Below are 21249 nucleotides of genomic sequence, written 5' to 3' on the forward strand. Positions count from 1 at the left end.
AGTTAATTTCCTGCTATTCACATTTTGCCATGACTTATTCCATGTTCATATGATATCTAAGTGAGAGTGACTAACAAAATCAATAAGGCCCCCCTGGAGGTCAGGGCCCCAGGGCACATTCCCTGCGTGCACGGTTGGTCAATTAGTGCTGATTAGGCCTACTGCAAGGTTTATAGCTAGACTAGCTTACCTAGCAATCTAAAGAAGAAATCTGACATGGGATAACTGAGTGACTGACATAACAAGAAAAAGATGCTGATGCGCTACCAAATGTCGAAATTGCACATTGTGCGTTCTACTATTTTAACTCTCAACAGTAAGTTGAGACCCCAACGGAGTTCCTAAAAATGGGGGCCCCGACCAAAAAAAACCCGCCCGAGCACATATTGAGGCCAGATGTTTAAGATACAGAACTGAGAAACAAGGTCCATTTATTAACCAGACACAAAAATCCTGTTTCTCTTTTAGAATAGAACAATGGAATACTAAAAACGTAACTTATTGACACGTAGCTATACGTCTATGCCTACAAAGAAAGAAGTGCAGATGTTGGTAGGCCGAACATAGATATGTTGCCTATATCTATGTAGCAAACTGATTTCCTAGCGTAATAATAATTGCATTCCAGGTTTGGTTTATTTTTTAGCCAGAACCGAAAGTTCCTCCAATACTTTTTGCATGCTGTCCTGACAATGACTTTCCCTCTCCCTCTCACTCTCTCACTCTTTGCTGGAGGGAGGGGGGACAGAAGTTAGCTACCCTCTACTCCGTTTTTGTTCTGGAACCGGAGCGGAACAGAGAAGGGCGCGAGGCGGTGTTCGGTATGGCGGGGGGCTCAAGCGGCGTCTCATTTCTCGGGGTTCTGCTGCTCGCTGCGATTCTGGTGCAGACCGTGGCCGTTACTGTCACCGTGCTATACTTCACTAATGTCCTCAACACGGTAAGAACCGGGTGACAAATAGGGGTAGCAAAAATACACTTACCATATAAGGTCGCTTGATGGAGCTTGGATATTGCACTTTTGTGACTATTCCATTGGCTCCATTGTTTCGGGCAAACTAAATGATGTATGTTGAAAGTATTTGAAATTCATTTGATCCAGGCTTGATACGGGTTGTTTACCTTGTGATTATGCGATGTTGTGCTGTGCTGTGCCTAATCGCACACACTCGGAGAAAGTAGTTCTGTTCCAATAAAGCTTTTGCATGAAAACTTGTTGCTCTGCAAATTATTTCCCTAACTTGTTTGTTGATTGTAATAAACATTGCCTACGCGTGCAGCGAATGCTCAGTGCATTCTGTAAGATAAGGAGTGTTTGTGTTGTAGTGATGTGATGTGCCCTGGGAATAAGGAAGTTCTATGCAGAGAACTGCAGAAGGTTAGTGCTGTCTGGAAGGCTTGGGATGTCCCTAGCCTAAACCCTAACCGTAACCCGTAACATTACCCCCTAACTTACTCTAACCCTAAACATTTTAAAGTTAAACTTCAATGGGGTAACATTAGTTAGGACATCCCAAGGATCCCAGAGAGCAAAAGATTGACTGCAAGAAAACTTTGTTGATATGCCAATTATCCAATGGTATTGTTTTCTTATTGTTTAACCTTGTTTTAGCAGGGAACATTAAGTGTATTATAAGTGCATTGTCCAAGTGGTGTTGAAATTGTAAATGTTTGACTTTTGTTAGGCTCTTTGTTCTCTCATGCAGCTGTGTAACCTGGATTCTTTCCATAATGATTAAGCAACAATGCTGACTCTCCCTCTCTGCTTCCCTGTACTCCCCTCTCTCTGCTTCCCTGTACTCCCCCTCTCTCTGCTTCCCTGTACTCCCCTCTCTCTGCTTCCCTGTACTCCCCCTCTCTGCTTCCCTGTACTCCCCTCTCTCTGCTTCCCTGTACTCCCCTCTCTCTGCTTCCCTGTACTCCCCCTCTCTCTGCTTCCCTGTACTCCCCTCTCTCTGCTTCCTTGTACTCTCCCTCTCTGCTTCCCTGTACTCCCCTCTCTCTGCTTCCCTGTACTCCCCCTCTCTCTGCTTCCCTGTACTCCCCTCTCTCTGCTTCCCTGTACTCCCCTCTCTCTGCTTCCCTGTACTCCCCCTCTCTCTGCTTCCCTGTACTCCCCTCTCTCTGCTTCCCTGTACTCCCCTCTCTCTGCTTCCCTGTACTCCCCCTCTCTCTGCTTCCCTGTACTCCCCTCTCTCTGCTTCCCTGTACTCCCCTCTCTCTGCTTCCCTGTACTCCCCTCTCTGCTTCCCTGTACTCCCCTCTCTGCTTCACCGGACTCCCCTCTCTCTGCTTCCTGTACTCCCCTCTCTGCTTCCCTGTACTCCCCCTCTCTCTGCTTCCCTGTACTCCCCCTCTCTCTGCTTCCCTGTACTCCCCTCTCTCTGCTTCCCTGTACTCCCCCTCTCTCTGCTTCCCTGTACTCTCCCCTCTCTCTGCTTCCTTGTACTCTCCCTCTCTGCTTCCTGTACTCCCCTCTCTCTGCTTCCCTGTACTCCCCTCTCTCTGCTTCCCTGTACTCCCCTCTCTCTGCTTCCCTGTACTCCCATCTGTCTGCTTCCCTGTACTCCCCTCTCTCTGCTTCCCTGTACTCCCCTCTCTCTGCTTCCCTGTACTCCCCTCTCTGCTTCCTTGTACTCTCCCTCTCTGCTTCCCTGTACTCCCTCTCTCTGCTTCCCTGTACTCCCCTCTCTCTGCTTCCTTGTACTCTCCCTCTCTGCTTCCCTGTACTCCCCTCTCTCTGCTTCCCTGTACTCCCCTCTCTCTGCTTCCCTGTACTCCCCCTCTCTCTGCTTCCCTGTACTCCCCTCTCTCTGCTTCCCTGTACTCCCCTCTCTCTGCTTCCCTGTACTCCCCCTCTCTCTGCTTCCCTGTACTCCCCTCTCTCTGCTTCCTTGTACTCTCCCTCTCTGCTTCCCTGTACTCCCCTCTCTCTGCTTCCCTGTACTCCCCCTCTCTCTGCTTCCCTGTACTCCCTTCTCTGCTTCCCTGTACTCCCCTCTCTCTGCTTCCCTGTACTCCTCTCTCTCTGCTTCCTTGTACTCCCCCTCTCTCCGCTTCCCTGTACTCTCCCTCTCTCCGCTTCCCTGTACTCTCCCTCTCTCCGCTTCCCTGTACTCCCCCTCTCTCTGCTTCCCTGTACTCCCCCTCTCTCCGCTTCCCTGTACTCCCCCTCTCTCTGCTTCCCTGTACTCCCCCTCTCTCCGCTTCCCTGTACTCCCCCTCTCTCTGCTTCCCTGTACTCCCCCTCTCTCCGCTTCCCTGTACTCCCCCTCTCTCCGCTTCCCTGTACTCCCCCTCTCTCTGCTTCCCTGTACTCCCCTCTCTCTGCTTACTTGTACTCCCCCTCTCTCCGCTTCCCTGTACTCTCCCTCTCTCCGCTTCCCTGTACTCCCCCTCTCTCCGCTTCCCTGTACTCCCCCTCTCTCCGCTTCCCTGTACTCCCCCTCTCTCCGCTTCCCTGTACTCCCCCTCTCTCTGCTTCCCTGTACTCCCCCTCTCTCTGCTTCCCTGTACTCCCCTCTCTCCGCTTCCCTGTACTCCCCCCTCTCTCCGCTTCCCTGTACTCCCCCTCTCTCCGCTTCCCTGTACTCCCCCCTCTCTCCGCTTCCCTGTACTCCCCCTCTCTCCGCTTCCCTGTACTCCCCCTCTCTCCGCTTCCCTGGTACTCCCCCTCTCTCCGCTTCCCTGTACTCCCCCTGAAACTCTCCGCTTCCCTGTACTCCCCAGACTCTCTCCGCTTCCCTGTACTCCCCCTCTCTCCGCTTCCCTGTACTCCCCCCCTCTCTCCGCTTCCCTGTACTCCCCCTCTCTCCGCTTCCCTGTACTCCCCCTCTCCCTCTCTCGGCTTGTCTGTCTGTCTGTCTGTCTGTCTGTCTGTCTGTCTGTCTGTCTGTGTGAGTGAGTGAGTGAGTGAGTGAGTGAGTGAGTGAGATCAGTGGTTATGGCTGTTAATCATTACCAACCTGTATACAACAGGAAACTGAAACCTAAAGAACAGCGACAGAGAAATGTTATGAAGATGTGTACAGACAGACACTCCATTTGAACACGGCAATATTCCTTTGATTACAGTGTAACTTGAGGAAGTGAAGTAAACAACTGTTTATGATGCAGTGTTCTCAACACTGGTCCCCCAAGAATCCCTAACAACGTTAGCCTACACTCTTTGTTGTTCAGTGGAAGGAGGTGTGTAGTATTTCATTGTGTGTGTTGTTCAGATGAAGGAGATGTTTGCAAGGAGCAGTGTGTCGTGTCTGACACGGGCCGACCTCAGAGGGGGACACGTACCCTCCTCCACCGAGGGGAGAGGAGACCCCTGCTGGCAGGTCACACAGCAACTACACATCCTCATAGAGAAGGTAACACACATCCTCATAAAGAAGGTAACACACATCCTCATAAAGAAGGTAACACACATCCTCATAGAGAAGGTAACACACATCCTCATAGAGAAGGTAACACACACCCTCATAGAGAAGGTAACACACATCCTCATAGAGAAGGTAACACACATCCTCATAGAGAAGGTAACACACACCCTCATAGAGAAGGTAACACACACCCTCATAGAGAAGGTAACACACACCCTCATAGAGAAGGTAACACACACACACACACCCTCATAGAGAAGGTAACACACACACTCATAGAGAAGGTAACACACACCCTCATAGAGAAGGTAACACACATCCTCATAGAGAAGGTAACACACACCCTCATAGAGAAGGTAACACACATCCTCATAGAGAAGGTAACACACACCCTCATAGAGAAGGTAACACACATCCTCATAGAGAAGGTAACACACACCCTCATAGAGAAGGTAACACACACCCTCATAGAGAAGGTAACACACACCCTCATAGAGAAGGTAACACACACCCTCATAGAGAAGGTAACACACATCCTCATAGAGAAGGTAACACACACCCTCATAGTGAAGGTAACACACATCCTCATAGAGAAGGTAACACACACCCTCATAGAGAAGGTAACACACATCCTCATAGAGAAGGTAACACACACCTCATAGAGAAGGTAACACACACCCTCATAGAGAAGGTAACACACATCCTCATAGAGAAGGTAACACACACCCTCATAGAGAAGGTAACACACACCCTCATAGAGAAGGTAACACACATCCTCATAGAGAAGGTAACACACATCCTCATAGAGAAGGTAACACACATCCTCATAGAGAAGGTAACACACACCCTCATAGAGAAGGTAACACACACCCTCATAGAGAAGGTAACACACACCCTCATAGAGTAAATATCCGCCTCGCAGGGGTCCCAGGTCTTCTGATTGGACGGAGGGGCTCCATATATCATTTACCATTATCCACAGATCTAGGAGAAGATTACTCACCCTTAATCCTAACCTTAACCATTAGGGGGGAAACGTAAAACTGACCAAAGATCAGCAACTTCACTCGCCTCAGAAAAGTTTCAGACATACAATGGGGTCTTTGTAGTGCAGTTTGGGATGGGATCCACTGTGGTTTAATCAGCACTGGAATGTTCTCACCTGGCCAGAGACACACTCACACACACTGTTTTCAAGAAGGTTTGGGCTTTTATTTGAAATATGTTAAATAAATGGTCTTTCTCTTCTTTCTCTCTCTGTCTCTCTGTCTGCCTCTATCTGTCACCCCTCTCTCTCTCTCTCTCTCTGTCTGTCTGTCTGTCTGTCTGTCTGTCTGTCTGTCTGTCTGTCTGTCTGTCTGTCTCTCCCCCTTCTCTCTCTATCTGTCTCTCTCTCTCTTCAGTCTTTGTCTCAGCGATATCAGAGGGAGATCTCCTCAGCAGTTAGAGGTGAGATAATGACCTGTCTGACCGATAGAACTAGGGCAAAGAACTAGGGCAAAACGGCACCCTGTTCCCTGTCGGACTGGGATTTGCATTAGTAAAGCTAACATAGTAATAAGTAAGCAAGCCTTGTTCAGAGGGCAGGAGTGAGGAGCCTATCTCCAGTTTCTGTAGCGTGAGGAGGCTTGATGTACAACTTCCAGCTATGGACAGGATGCTAGTAAACCACTACATACAAGTGACCTTTAATGGGAATGTCCATTTTACAAGTTCTATGTTGTTATCCCTGACTGATGTTTGACTAGGACAACTAATTGATGTTCTAGCTCTCTCTCTGTCAGATGAGGTGTCCAGGGTGTTGCCCTCACTGGTGATGGAGGACCAGGCTCCTTCTCGCCCCAAAGTCGCTGCCCACGTCACTGGCAGCTTGGCTCCCAAAGCAGAGAGGGAGGGAGGAGGTGAGACCTATTTCAATGTTCACCCTTTACACTTTGCAACTACGTCAGAGACACTGTGTGTGTGTGTGCGCGCGCATGTGTATAACCCTGTGAAGCCTGGTGTTAAGAGTTTGATGAATGCAGGTTAGACTCTGGGGCCATGTGTCTCACACATGTGTGTGCTGTGTTCTTCAGGTGTGCGTGTGTATATTTGTGTGTGTGTGTGTGTGCTGTGTTCTTCAGGTGTGCATGTGTACACTTCAGAGAGAGGGGAGAGGAGAGCTTCAAAGTGATTACATATCACTACAGTAATTAGAAATACATACAGCAAGCAGTATGTGTCCCATGTGAGCTTTTAACCCAGTGGTAGATCTGGTAGAATGCACCAGCCCTGAACAGACTGACAGCTCGGTGTGAAGTGTTCCATTTATAGCCCAGGCCTAGTCTGTAGACATACAGTATTTTATTGTTTTGACATTTATGGCATCTTATAACACACTTTCAATAATATCTATTGAGGGAATTGAGGCCATTTACACTTAGTGGACAAAACATTAAGAACATCTACTGTTTCCATGACCAGGTGAATCCAGGTGAAAGCTATGATCCCTTATTGATGTCACTTGTTAAATCTACTTCAATCAGTGTAGATGAAGGGGAGGAGACAGGTGAAAGAGGGATCTTTAAGCCATGAGACATGGATTGTGTGTGTGCCAATCAGAGGATGAATGGGCAAGACAAAAGATTTAAATGTCTTTGAATAGGGTATGTTAGTAGGTGCCAGGCGCACCGGTTTGTGTCAAGAACTGCAACGATGCTGGGTTTTTCACCATCAACAGTTTCCCTTGTGTATCAAGAATGGTCCACCACCCAAAGGACATCCAGCCAACTTGATATTGGAGCATTGGAGTCAACATGGGCCAGCATCCCTGTAGAACACTTTCGACACCTTGTAGAGTCCATGTCCCAACGAATTGAGGCTGTTCTGAGGGCAAAGGGGTGTTGCACAATATCTTCCTAATATTGTGCAACACACAATATTAGGGAGACGTTCCTAATGTTCCGTATACTCGCTGTCCGTAGACTGTTCTATTCTCAACCAATTCTATTGTATTCTGTCTTAAGACCTAGCTCTGTCCAACTCCTGACCCTTGACCCTGCCTACTATCGCCTTTCTCCTTCGTGTCTGGCCACAGGTTCCCCGGGGCGGCGTGTGCAGGGGCAGAAGATCTCATGGTGGGAGGGGCATAATGGGCTGGCATTCCTTCAGGAAGTCCGATTGGTTGACGGGGAGCTGGTGGTGCCTCGCCCAGGACTCTATTATATCTATGCCCAGACCTACTTCAGACACACCCACCCCGAGGGAGAGGAGGGGGAAGAAGAGGAGGAAGAGGACAGGGAGCAGAGGGGGAGACCCATGCTGCAGTATGTCTATAAGAAAGTGAGTTCACGGTGCCACAGTTGTGTTCAACATTTGTCCTATAAGAGCGTTTGTTTTTAAAGTTTTGGATAGCTACAGTTGAAGTCGGAAGTTTACATACACCTTACCCAAATACATTTAAACTCAGTTTTTCACAATTCCTGACATTTAATCCTAGTAAGAATTCCCTGTCTTTGGTCAGTTAGGATCACCATATTATTTTAACAATGTGAAATGTCAGAATAATAGTAGACAGAATGATTTATTTCAGCTTTTATTTCTTTCATCATATTCCCAGTGGGTCAGAAGTTTACATACACTCAATTAGTATTTGGTAGCATTGCCTTTAAATTGGTTATCTTGGGTCACACGTTTTTGGTAACCTTCCACAAGCTCCCCACAATAAGTTGGGTGAATTTTGTCCCATTACTCCTAACAGAGCTGATGTAACTGAGTCAGGTTTGTAGGCCTCCTTGCTCGCACACGTTTTTTCAGTTCTGCCCACAAATGCTCTATAGGATTAAGTTCAGGGCTTTGTGATGGCCACTCCAATACCTTGACTTTGTTGTCCTTAAGCCATTTTGCCACAACTTTGGAAGTATGCTTGGGGTCATTGTCCATTTGGAAGACCCATTTGCAACCAAGCTTTAACTTCCTGACTGATGTCTTGAGATGTTGCTTCAATATATCCACATAATTTTCCTCCTTCATGATGCCACCTATTTTGTGAAGCGCACCAGTCCCTCCTGCAGAAAAGCACCCCCACAACATGATGCTGCCACCCCCACGCTGCACGGTTGGGATGGTGTTTTTCGGCTTGCAAGCCTCCCCCCTTTTTCCTCCAAACATAACGATGGTCATTATGGCCAAAAAGTTATATTTTAGTTTCATCAGACCAGAGGAAATTTCTCTAAAATGTACGATCTTTGTCTCCATGTGCAGTTCAAAACCGTAGTTTGGCTTTTTTGTGGCGGTTTTGGAGCAGTGGCTTCTTCCTTGCTGAGCGGCCTTTCAGGTTATGTCGATGTAGGACTTATTTTACTGTAGATATAGATAATTTTGTACCTGTTTCTTCCAGCATCTTCACAAGGTCCTTTGCTGTTGTTCTGGGATTGATTTGCACTTTTTGCACCAAAGGATGTTCGTCTCTAGGAGACAGAACGCGTCTCCTTCCTGAGCGGTATGACGGCTGCGTGGTCCCATGGTGTTTATACTTACGTACTATTGTGTGTACATATGAATGTGGTACCTTCAGGCGTTTGGAAATTGCACCTAAGGATGAACCAGACTTGTGAAGGTCTACAATTTTTTTCTGAGGTCTTGGCTGATTTCTTTTGATTTTCTCATGATGTCAAGCAGAGGCACCGAGTTTGAAGGTAGGCCTTGAAATACATCCACAGGTACACCTCCAAATGACTCAAATGATGTCAATTAGCCTAACAGAAGCCTCTAAAGCCATTTCATAATTTTCTGGAATTTTCCAAGCTGTTTAATAAAGGCACAATCAACTTAGTGTATGTAAACTTCTGACCCACTGGAATTGTGATACAGTGAATTATAAGTGAATTAATCTGTCTGTAAACAATTGTTGGAAAAATGACTTGTGTCATGCACAAAGTAGATGTCCTAACTGACTTGCCAAAACTATAGTTTGTTAACAAGAAATTTGTGGAGTGGTTGAATAATGAGTTTTAAAGACTCCAACCTAAGTGTATCTAAACTTCAGACTTCAACTGTATATGATATCGTGAGAGTTTATGGAAGGTAGTTGTAGTGATGGTGCTGTCTCCTCCACCAGGTGTCCTCCTACCCAGTACCCATCCTGCTGATGAAGACAAGCAGGACCTCCTGCTGGTCCCGGGACTCCCAGTTTTCTCTGCACTCCGCCCACCAGGGGGGGCTGTTCCCATTGGCTGCCGGAGATCACGTCCTCGTCACCGTTAGCAATGTCTCCGCCATCGACATGGATGAGAGGAGCAGCTTCTTCGGGGCTTTCCTGGTCAGCTAGAGGTCAGGGGTTGGTCTGTATGGTGACTCAGAGGGCTGGAACCTGGGATACACACTGTTTGGGAGCCATGTGTGTGTGCTGACAGACAAATCATTTGAGAGCTGTGTGTGTGTGTGTTGTACAAAGATTTAAGCTCTGCGACCCTGCTGGACATGTGAGCGGAGCTTGTGTGGTTATCCAACCACACCCAGGTGCCTAGGATCCAGCCTTCGCTCATGGCTCATCCAATGAGCTGTGTCCAAGGCCAGCAGGCCTGTGTTGATTGGATGAAAAGCAGCTGAGTGGCGTGAGGTAGGGGTTCAACATCTGCTTTAGAACTTCATTGGACAAATGACCAATAATTAACCAATGAAAAGTGAGGGGATAATTGTGAATAAGTCTTAGTACTCTTTTCATCTGTCCTAAAAGGATGAGTCTCCTTCTCCTGTTTGTCTGAACTCAGATGATTTTAATGTAAATATGAACGTGGGGTGTTTTGGTGTTGTGGTTGTGTTAGAACTGTATGGACATTGAATGTTGTTTGATTGTAGCCTGTCATATTTTTAACACAACCCCAAGCTCTGACCTGAGTAACACCGCCTGCGACCACACATTCAATACAGCACTTTTCCACTTTGTTTCACAGTATAGATGTTTAAGGCCATGACCCAGGAGGCCTACTGTACTGTAGCCCAGACCGACTGTCACTATGGGAACCAGTGTTAGGACATGGGTAATATTCACTCTACTAAAAGATTTACCGATTCTCCCGACAGATGATGGACTGACCTATATATCCATAGGTACAGACAAGCGGAGAGGTCTGGACAGGGTTACCAGTTAACCCGCCTCACTGGAGGGGGGGGGGTTGAATCATTTTACCGTTTGTTCATGACTCCTGTAGATCCAGATGTGTGTGGCCGTGGAAGTGACCATGGAGACACACACCAAATATGTTGTTGATGTTAATCACTTGTGCTCGAGTCCAACTGCTCTCATGTTCATGTAGAAAACATGTCTGTAAATGTGCACAATAAAGACTCCAAAGAAACTAATATAGGCTACCATCACTTGTGGTCATGTATAGCAGTAAGCATTCAGTACCAATCTATCACAACAAAACAGACTTGGGTCAAGGCGTCTTATGTGTGGACATTATATCAAGCATCTCACACCACCTGCTGGTGGGTAGATGTTACTGACTACTAGTGGTCATACTAAAGACTGCAGGTGACCTGACTCCACAGGACAAAGGAGGGTGGAGGTATGCACTGTGCATGGTAAGTCATGTGAAGCAATTTGTGTAATGTGAATTGTGATTATTTTATTGGACTTTAAATACTCTTTCATTTTGCTTTGGTGTAAGTGTCAAAAAGAAACAACACAACTTAGGTTTTGATTTTCTTTTTTGTGGAAATATGTTCCATGTATATTACAGGTTTTTAATGCCCGAGGGAAACAAAACGACAGCTGGAGACACAGCAGAAACTAATAGGACAGGGACATCATTTAGACAGAACCGCCCACACCGGATTTGATAGGCTGACAGTTGGAGTGGGTGTGGCCCACTAGGTTAGGTGACATCCAATAAATACTGCAAATGTTTGTTAATGTAACTTATAAAATATATCATAAAACATCCTCTTAAATGGAATTTAATAAGTTCTGTGTACAAAAACAAAAGTTCATAAATTACAGTCAGTCTACTGATGTCGGTCTGTGGCTGAGTCCTACCAACAGGCCTAGGGCCTGTCAAATGGCACCCTACCCCCATCTACGGTACCACCCCCCCTGACACACAGCACAACGAGCCTATCGCAGGCCAACACGTCATGCCCTACACATCACCGATAGTACAAAACAAAACTTCTAACCCTCACAAAATAAAAATCTCTGAACATACAGTAACGATATCCCTCTTCCATCCATCTCATCAGTACGTAAGACCAAAAGCACGTTCCAGGCGCTGTATGGAGAGTGTATATGTGTCTCTGAGTAACACTCCCTCTACCGCCTGTCACAGTAGCTGCCTTATTCTCAACCCCGCCCCTCCAGGTCCATCTGCACAGCCCATTGGTCAATAATGTCCAGGGAGGGCGGGTCTTCAACAGTCAAACCTCAAGTCCAGCGAATCATCATACCCCCTGTCCTCATGTCCTGGCCCTACCCCGGACAGGAAGGACACCCCCGTCGCTCCTGTTGCCGTGGTGATGAGCTGGTTGCCATGTGGGGTGTTGCTGGTTGCCGGGCTACGCAGGGCTGCAGCTGTGATGGAGGTGAGGTTGATGCCGAGCGTGAGCCGTGTCTGTTCTAGAGCCTTCTCTGGAACCGCAAACGCCTCCAGCTTCTTCTCCCCGTTCGCCATGTAGGAGTTCTGGCAGCCGCGGCAGATACAGTCCAGACATGCCTTGGAGGAATATGAATATTATTTACAATCATTGAACTACAGATAGGGGAACACGGATTTCAGACCAAGCCATAGTAAATCTATAGCAACTCACCTTGCGGTTTGAGTAGCAGGGGCAGCGCTGCCCCCTGCAGGTGAGAACAGAGGGGTTCTGAGTGGCTCTCCCACACTTACAGCCCTTCTTCTCCACCGGCTTCTTGTACAGGGGCTTGGATGGGCTGGGTGGGTGAGAGAGAGGGTGAGCATGGCCGTGGGGGGGCAGGCGGTCACGGGGCTGGGCGCGGGGCTTGGGGACCCCCTGCCTGGCCTTGGTGTATGCCTTCTTAGGGCCCCCGTGGTGCTCCAGACTCTTCTTCAGGCCCTTGGATGACACCAGCATCGTCTTACCCACCTTGGGAGGCCCTCCATTCGGCACGGGCGCCAGGTGAGGCGGGGTGATGGCGGAAGGGAGTTTGGGCTCCCGTTTGACAGTGGCGATTGGGAGGTGAAGGGGGTTGGTGGCGCCCAGGGGTGGGCCTCTGAGGATGGTGGCGATGGGGAGGGGATGCACCTTCTCACTGTCACTCTCAGAGCGTGAACGCTTGCGGTGGCAGTGAGGGGGTAGGCGGGGAAGGGCAGGGGTGGGCTGGGGGGGAGGCAGGGGAAGTCTAGGGATGTCCTCTGGGGGGAGGGAGGGGGTGAGGCGAGGGGAGTCAGGGGTAGGAGGGCAGTAAGATCCGTTGTGGGGGTACAAAGGGATTATCTGGCTGGTCAGGCAGTTCAGGGTTGGGTTCTGGCTCCAAGGTCCTAAGAACCTCCTCCACGCTCAACAGCAGACCTCCGCCATGTTTATTAAGCTCCTCCCCAAATGTGCTAATGTTACAAAGTCCCACCTCCCCACTACCTACCATGTCAACACACACAGGTAGCTCCTCCCCCAAGCTCTCCTGCTTCAGGACACCTCCACCTGTAGCTAAGGTAATAGGTGGTGGCAAGTCCTGATTGGCCAGGCCGTTACAGTCGTGAAGCCCGTTAACCCCACCCACAGGGATAAGCCCCTCCTCCTGGCTCTCCTCTGCAGGCAGAGCCTCAGTAGGTCTGAGGTCAGAAATTGAGGGGGCCGTCGGCGGAGACTGGCTCGCCAAATCCATAGTGTCCTCCTCTTCCTGCTCGCTTTCGGCCAATGACAGGCCCTCGTTAAGAATGGCGAGGAGGTCGGGCGAATCACTGGCTGCGCTAGCAATGTGCGGGGCGAGAGGTGATTGGGCGATGTAGAGGCAGAGCTTCCTGTAGCAGTGGACCAATAAGGAGAGCTGCCTGTTCTCCTGGAAGCGGGAGTAGTCTTTACACCAGGAACAGGACGGCTTGAGCAGCATCCTCTGGCCCTTACAGCCCCGACACACATAGTGCTGGCACTGGGAGTTAGTGGGCGCTATGGGGTCCTGCAGCAGGTTACCTGGAGTAGAGAATCATCTTCAGTCATTTATGCTAAGACAAACATTTATTTATCCTTTATTCAACTAGGTGAGAACAGTTGAGATATAAATCACTCCAACGGCAGCATTACAATTGTCCATACAACATAACACAACAAACCATAAACAGGAGCCATAATCATCCTTAATAAGGAGTTGATGATATGTAGCTTAGCAGTGGACTAATGATAATGAGTAGAGGTGGTGGGCTAAATACAAAAGTGATTCATTCAATTGCTCTTCCGCTCTGAATATTCAACTGTAATGAAGTGAGCACAACACCAAAGCAACAGCATGTCAATTAAGTCAACAACATTGGTTTTGAATAAACCCCTTTGTCATATAAAGTATAACATGGTCCAGGTAGAAAGTGAAGAGGGTTCATATTCTGTTAAATGCATATTTCAACTGTTTATAAAGCGGTAATATTCAAAGAGGCGTCTCAACACTGATTGCCTCTGCAAGGCTTGATGACCGCTGTGCTTTTGAGAGCAGCTTCCTTAGCAACAGTGGTCGTTAGGGATGGCAGCTGAGACTCACGCTGCAGAGTTTCATTTAGAAAAACAAAAACGCCTTAGATATAGACCATGTTGGATGCGTCCTCTACCCAGCGGCTGCAGCTCCGACTTCAGTCATGTTTAGTGGGCCAGTAACTGAAAGGTTGCTGGAACGAATCCCAGAGCTAACAAGGTAGAAATCTGTCTTTCTACCCCTGAACAAGGGAGTTAACCCACTGTTCCCCGGTAGGCAGTCATTGCAAATAAGAATTTGTTCTTAACCGACTTGCCTAGTTAAATAAAGGTTACATAAAAATAAGATGAAACAAGTGCTTACAAGTCCTTAACCCTCAATGCAGTTAAGAAAACACTTACTAAATATATACAGGGGGTACCGGTACTGAGTCAATGTGGAGGCTATATACAGGGGGTACCGGTACAGAGTCAATGTGGAGGCTATATACAGGGGGTACCGGTACAGAGTCAATGTGGAGGCTATATACAGGGGGTACTGGTACAGAGTCAATGTGGAGGCTATATACAGGGGGCACCGGTACAGGTACTATATACAGGGGGCACCGGTACCGGGTCAATGTGGAGGCTATATACAGGGGGTACCGGTACCGGGTCAATGTGGAGACTATATACAGGGGGTACCGGGTCAATGTGGAGACTATATACAGGGGGTACCGGGTCAATGTGGAGACTATATACAGGGGGTACCGGTACCGAGTCAATGTGCGGGGTAGAGGTTGGTCGAGGTAATTTGTACATGTAGGTAACGTTAGGTGACTATGCATAGATAATAAACAGCGAGTAAAAACGTCACCTCATTGAATGAACCTCGTGTATAATCATCACTCCCACCCCACACAAAAAAGGACAAAAACACCAGTAGTATTCTTGACTGGGCTAGTGCGGCTGCCTTCCTGTTTAGGAAGGGGCTCGGCTCGAAATGCATTTTTAAAGACTGCGCACGCACCGTCTCACAACACAAACATGCCCCCCCACTGACAGAGTCACGAGGGCACCGGACAGAACAAAGGACGTTGAATGAATAAATAAACATCTGACAAACACTAGCTTCTGTTCTGGCTGTACAAATACATGTACCTGTCCGACAGTGATTTAGTTACACATGGGGTGGAGCAGCTGGATTTAGGTTAGCTACCTCGCTATGAAGAATGGGGAAATGTAGCTAACCCGTGCAATAGCTAGCTACTAGTTTGCTTTTATTCAAGCAATTCGGTCAAATCAGCCAGGATCAGTGTGAAGCTATGGAATACATTGAAATGGATCGCAGGGAGACGTGCAGTAGCTAGCCTAGTTAGTTAAAGTAGACATCCACGCCGTCGGCTAACTAGTCTCCCCGACATCCAATGGGAACGGGGGTGTGTCACAATGCCTGGTGTTCCATGGCGGGGATACAGCGAAGCTAGTTAGGTATAGTAGCTGTATGGATATATACAGGGGAACCGAGCCCCTTAAAATAATACTACCGATGCACTTACCACATACGAGGCAGGACAACGACTGACGAAAGAAGGGCAGCTGCTTGTAGAGCTCCGCCAGGGCCCGGGGGTCGCGAGGGTCGCACTGCAGCACCGAACGACACGCGGACACGTACAGAGTGGTGGCATTCACCGGGTTCATCTCAACAGCCAAGGAACGGAAACATCCAGTCCGAGAAAAAAAACTAACGCGCAAACACAGGTCCTCCGGCGAAAGTCCTGTGGCTCACGTTTAAATGGAGAAGAGGCCCACAACTCCCTTCTCGTCCGTCCTATTATTGCCTAAAGGAGGATGGGATGGCTGATGTAGCTAGCTAAATACTAATGGTGCTAACCTAGTGTAGCTTTATCGCCAAAATAGTGCTGGTAAGATCGTCTATGCACCAAATAGGTAAATGTGTGATACAGCTAGAATGTAAGTTAGCTGCAAATCAGTTAAACACACAGTTATGAAGTCTTTTCGTGGTAGCATGGGTAGAACATTACTGTATTCATAATCACAACCAATTCATCTTTAGCGTTTTCCTCTTTTCCACGGAACGAAATATGCCCAAATGATCATCATGGCATAAAAATAAAACGGTTAATCCCATTAAGTGCATACATACAAAAATAAATCTCGAACAAATGAATTAATCAAAGCCCGTACACTTGTCTTTCACACGATCCGTGGAGCGAGCAGCACTCGCTGGTCGAGTTATAATTCAACAACAATACAGTCACTGGTGTGGTGGCGCTCTTTCTCCAACTCCGGCCTCCAATTATACACTGTTAGGCACCTTCGTACCAAATTCAAACAGAGCTGCTTTGCTAACGTTAATAGTGAAATCTTATTCGTTTGTTCTCCCGCATTCCCTCCTTCGCATCTTCCTCAGATTTTTATCTAAAGTTGGCTCCTCGACTTATGGCCTGCATATTCGTGGCACGTAGGCAGTGATAGTCAGCAAAGCAGCACGCTCAGATTCTGTTGTTGTCCGCGGTTCATGGCGGATACGCTGCAAAACAAAACAGGCCGCCTTGGCTCCCGCTAGCGCACGGAGTTAAAGCCAGTTACCACAGGATAACTAACAAGAGGGGGTAAACTGGAAGAGGTAGTGGAGAATGGAAAGAGAGTATGGAAATCTTTGTTGAAGAAGTAAAATGAGCGCCCGTCAGAGCACCGGAGTATATTTACGCCGGCCGTGCGAGATTGCACCGGCGGCACCAGGATATCAAGAACAAAAATAGGCCGCTTTTCCTCTTTTTGGAACTAGTCCTTTGTTTTTTCCCTCCTCTCCGATTGAGTATGAGCAAAAAAGCAATCGGTGCGACGGCGTTATGTTAGCGTTCGAAGAAGAATAACACTCATGTGTATTATTGGAGTAAGATTGTAACAGTTGTGTGTTTGTATAGCCTGCTGCTATCGCCAGGCGCGGAGGTTATTCTCCCCTCCCGTTTCCTCCCAGCAGTCAATCAAACAGAGGGGCGCTGTTTCTCACATCTCGCGAGAATAAAATTCTTCTTCGTGTGGCTTTCCGGCAGCCAAGACACTTTCTTCACAGAGTTTCTAAACCCAGGAGCGCAGCATCGCGAGACTTCCGGGAGCGCTTGCGAAACAGACCAAACAGGACCAGGTTGGGGTTTGGGGTTCGAGAAATCAATGAGAAAGTAAAACATTCTTCCTTAGTTGTTCATTTCCTCAAAATCTAAAGGCGCAACATAGAATCGAGCCAATGTTTTAAGTAGTACCTCGTTAAAGTGACAAACTGACACGTTTTCATTCTCGTCAAAAACAACTTTATATTGAAGGAGTGCCTTTGACTTGACGGCCTGCACATGCGCAGTTTGGCGCGATAGACTGGTTCTATGCATGAGTTTAGCTAGCCAACATCACCATGACATCGCCTACAAGCAGTGTTGGCTGATCTTCATACTATACTGTCTTTGCTTTCTTCTTCTCCTCTGGTATTATGGCGGTCCGCATACAAACGTTGAAGGTGCATGCCGCCACCTACTGTACGTGTAGTGAATGAGAATAAACCCACCACATACTATGCAAAAATAAAATGAATTTAAAAAAACATCCCACTACTTCAGCCATACTCCAAATCACACCCCTACACAGGCTCAGGGGCCTGTGAGGATGGAACATTAGTGGATGCTACTTAATACAATGTTTACATACCCTACATTACTCGTCTCATATGTATATGTATATACTGTACTCTATATCATCTACTGCATCTTTATGTAATACATGTATCACTAGCCACTTTAAACTATGCTACTTTGTTTACATACCCTACATTAATCATCTCATATGTATATACTGTACTCGATACCATCTACTCCATCTTGCCTATGCCGTTCTGTACCATCACTCATTCATATATCTTTATGTACATATTCTTTATCCCTTTACACTTGTGTGTATAAGGTAGTAGTTTTGGAATTGTTAGGTTAGATTACTCGTTGGTTATTACTGCATTGTCGGAACTGGAAGCACAAGCATTTCGCTACACTCACATTAACATCTGCTAACCATGTGTATGTGACCATTAACATCTGCTAACCATGTGAATGTGACCATTAACATCTGCTAACCATGTGTATGTGACCATTAACATCTGCTAACCATGTGTATGTGACAAATACATTTGATTTGGATTGATGTCCATGTGTCCCTGAGTCTAAACTTCAGAGCACAACAATTTTATTTATTAATTTCACTTTATCTGCGTGGCCAAGATAAAGCAAAGCAGTGCGACAAAAACAACACAGAGTTACACATGGAATAAAACAATCTTACATAACACACTAGAAAAATCTGTGTACAATATGTACAAATGAAGGATGGAGGTAAGGCAATAGGCCAATAGTGGCAAAGTAATTACAATTTAGCAAATTACACTGGGTGATATATGCAGATGAGGATCTCAGAAAACAAAAACAAATCTCTCTACTCTCTCAACTCCTGTGATTTTTGCAATTCTCCAGTCTCTGTAAGGAAAGGCTCTTTAGGGATGACTGAAATATACTCTCTCTCTCTTTATAAATTACTCTCTCAGTTTTATGAGGGTATGTTTGGCTCTCTCTCTCTTTGGACTGGAGAGGATGCTATTTTCTCAGATGTCCTCTCTCTCCCAATAAACGTCTCTGCAACATGTCAAGATCTGTTGGCGGTAACATTTACTCTCTCTCTCTCTCCCTCTTCCACTCTAGTTCCCATTTTCTCTCCTTCATCCCTAACAGTTTCATTTTGCAGAATTTCATCTCATCTCTCTCTCTACATACAATCTCATCTCTCTTGGTAGGGCTCCCAAAATCTCTTTGGCTCCCCCTCCTGTCTCTCCCCATCTAGCTCTCTCTGGAATTGTCTCATCTCATTAAACTCTGGTTCTCTCTCACTGTAAATATACTCTCTGTCATTTGTCTTTGTTGGTCATTGTAAATGTTACTTGTTGTCCTGAGAGGAATCTCTCCCTCTCTCTCTTTTAATATTACAGTCTCTCAGTAGTTCTAAACTCTACTCCTCTTTCTACTCTCCCCATGTCTCTGTCTCAAGCTGTATCTCCCAACAGCAGTCCCAACACCTTACCACTGCTACACCTGGCTATCAGGTGAGCCTCTCTAGTTCCCATTTTCTGCCTCTCTGTTCAAAAGTTTCATTTTCTTTATCTTAAAATAACTCTCTCTCTCTCTCTTTTTTTATGGAATATCCCCAACTATCTCTCTCTCTCTCTCTCTCTCTCTCTCTCTCTCTCTCTCTCTCTCTCTCTCTCTCTCCCCCTGTCTCTCTCTCCCCATGTTCCTGTCACGATCGAAGGTGGTTCCGGTGGTTCTCGTCGCGCGGTCTATTAGCTCCACCGATCCCTTTTTCCTTTTCGTTTGTTTTTGTCTAATCTCTGGGTCTCCCTGGGTTTGTTTTGCACCTGTCTCTGTTTGGACCTGTTACTCTCTCTCTCTCTCTCTCACAGCTCTCTGATTAAATAAGCTAAATGTAATGAATTTCTCTCTCTTCTCCCCATCTCTCTCCATCTCTGTATCTCTCTCTCACATCAATTACAGTTTTTCTCAATTGCTAAAACACCATTTCTGAAACCTTGCTCATCTTCAAGCACTATTCTCAAATCATAAACAAAGTGATCAAAATGATATACACTCTCAAGCAGTCAGTAAACCGAAAAATAGAAAGCACATTGTTCAAAACGTACAATTCTCAGGCAGAAGTACATTTTTAATCTAAAAAAATATTCAGATTTTTCCGTCATTGTCTTTTGATGAACAAAAACATGTTCTATCATAGTAGCTCAAAATTGATCAGAAATTACTACTCTGCTTTGTTCTTTGCAATTTTGTTTTTTTGTTCTTCCTCCTCCTTGTACCCCTTTTTTACAGTACTGTACCCTGCATCTCACAAACTTGTCCTTTGTCTCTGTGATACTGTAATTCTTTTTTTTTTTTTATATGAACCTGCAACCAGTCAAAATCTATTGAGCAGTTAATAAATGGAAAGCACAATGTTCAGGGCCATACAATTCATCCATTGTACAGTATACAGCCTACAATGCCTTCAACAACCTGTTTGCTCTCTGAACTGGCTTATATTGGTTGTGTTGCATCATTTGAAACAGGTTAAATCAATTTTGAGTGGTTGTGTTCAATCAATGACATATGTTCTCTATTTGTATTTGATTGTTGCCACTTGTGTTTACCAGTATGGATGACATGTGCATTAGAGTGCAGAATGTGTTTTGAGAGTTTTGCTGAAAAGTCTAAGTGAGATCTGCAAATTGTGTTTTATCATGTGAAATGGTTCAAGGTATTGACAACAGACTGTATAATTAGCTAAATGAGTCCAGGCAACTGAGAACTTTGTTCAGCCAATGGGTTTTAGTGTTTTAGCAATTGAGAAAAACTGTAAATTCAGAAGACTTTATAGACATGGCAAGTTAACATTGTCAAAATATACTCATAACAAAAAATGGTAATAATAATAATAGCAATAATAATAGTTGTAGTGGAAATGTGATTACCAGCAACTACAACAACAATATTAATGATATTAACAACATTATTGATATTACATTGCACTTTTCACTGGCTGCCCCACATTTAGGCTTTTCAACCAATAAATATTAGATTTTTTTCTTCATCTTTTATAGCTCCAAATTTTTTGTACTGAATGATAATTTTGGGAAAGAAAGATTCTCTTAGGTCTGAGTATTTGTCACAGTGTAATAGGAAATACAGCTCTGTCTCTACCTTTCTCCCTCTATCTTTCTGTACTTCTTCAGTTTCACCAGTAGGGGGAAAAAATCAACACCCAGGCCAAATGGCTCACTGGTGAGTCAGTGTCACTGGAACAGGTCAACCCCTACTCATCATACCCTAAACCCTCTCTCTCTCTCTTGCTCGCTCTCTGTCTCTCTCTCTCTCCACACAGAGAGGAATAAAGTGTTTCCAACTGATCAAAATATCATCAAACCATGACTCTAGACCATCATCATCATCATCACCCCCACCAGTAGAAGGGGATTCAGGTTCAGCAGACTCTCTTTTTCAGGAACTACAGAACTAAGATAAGAAGTTAGTGGAGATGAAGATGTTCCTCCCACCAGAACTGTTTTCTGTAACTGTCTGCTGTGACTCTGAGTATTTCAAACTCTCTTCACTTCCTTATTTATTTCAACTTCATTCCTGCATTAATGTTTTCTACTCATTGATATTATCTATTAATT

The 21249-nt window shown here is 46.1% G+C and overlaps 3 protein-coding genes across 52 annotated transcripts in view; 1 reads left to right on the forward strand and 2 right to left on the reverse strand.

Annotated features, from left to right (window-relative positions):
• LOC118373797 (TRAF2 and NCK-interacting protein kinase-like) overlaps positions 1-1771 on the reverse strand; it is a 131675-nt gene extending 129904 nt beyond the window's left edge. The window contains exon 1 of the mRNA XM_052501635.1: positions 984-1771. Coding sequence (XP_052357595.1) covers positions 984-986 — 3 coding nt within the window. The 5' untranslated portion in view covers positions 987-1771. The remainder of the gene's footprint in view (positions 1-983) is intronic.
• Positions 431-10919, forward strand: LOC118376320 (tumor necrosis factor ligand superfamily member 10-like). 50 transcript variants are annotated; one of them, XM_052501693.1, is made up of 10 exons: positions 460-940; positions 4221-4361; positions 4410-4553; positions 4658-4753; positions 4850-5017; positions 5065-5208; positions 5777-5822; positions 6158-6274; positions 7450-7694; positions 9472-10919. In XM_052501693.1, exons 1-10 carry the CDS (start codon positions 824-826, stop codon positions 9679-9681), a joined length of 1428 nt encoding a protein of 475 aa, XP_052357653.1. In that variant the 5' UTR covers positions 460-823; the 3' UTR covers positions 9682-10919. The 50 variants fall into 50 exon arrangements, with proteins under 50 accessions (XP_052357628.1, XP_052357631.1, XP_052357629.1 ...); XM_052501714.1 differs by having other exon boundaries at positions 461-940; positions 4706-4753; positions 4826-5017; XM_052501717.1 differs by having other exon boundaries at positions 461-940; positions 4410-4529; positions 4682-4753; positions 4826-5017.
• A 380-nt stretch (positions 10920-11299) lies between these two features.
• On the reverse strand, positions 11300-16991 carry LOC118376319 (E3 ubiquitin-protein ligase MSL2-like). Its single transcript, XM_035763022.2, is given in 4 exon segments — positions 11300-12067; positions 12162-12806; positions 12808-13502; positions 15530-16991. Coding segments are annotated over 4 exon segments (1785 nt in total). The 5' UTR covers positions 15672-16991; the 3' UTR covers positions 11300-11764.
• Positions 16992-21249: the final 4258 nt, after the last annotated feature.

The sequence above is a fragment of the Oncorhynchus keta genome, chromosome 4, assembly GCF_023373465.1.
Source record: "Oncorhynchus keta strain PuntledgeMale-10-30-2019 chromosome 4, Oket_V2, whole genome shotgun sequence".
NCBI classification, from domain to species: domain Eukaryota; kingdom Metazoa; phylum Chordata; class Actinopteri; order Salmoniformes; family Salmonidae; genus Oncorhynchus; species Oncorhynchus keta.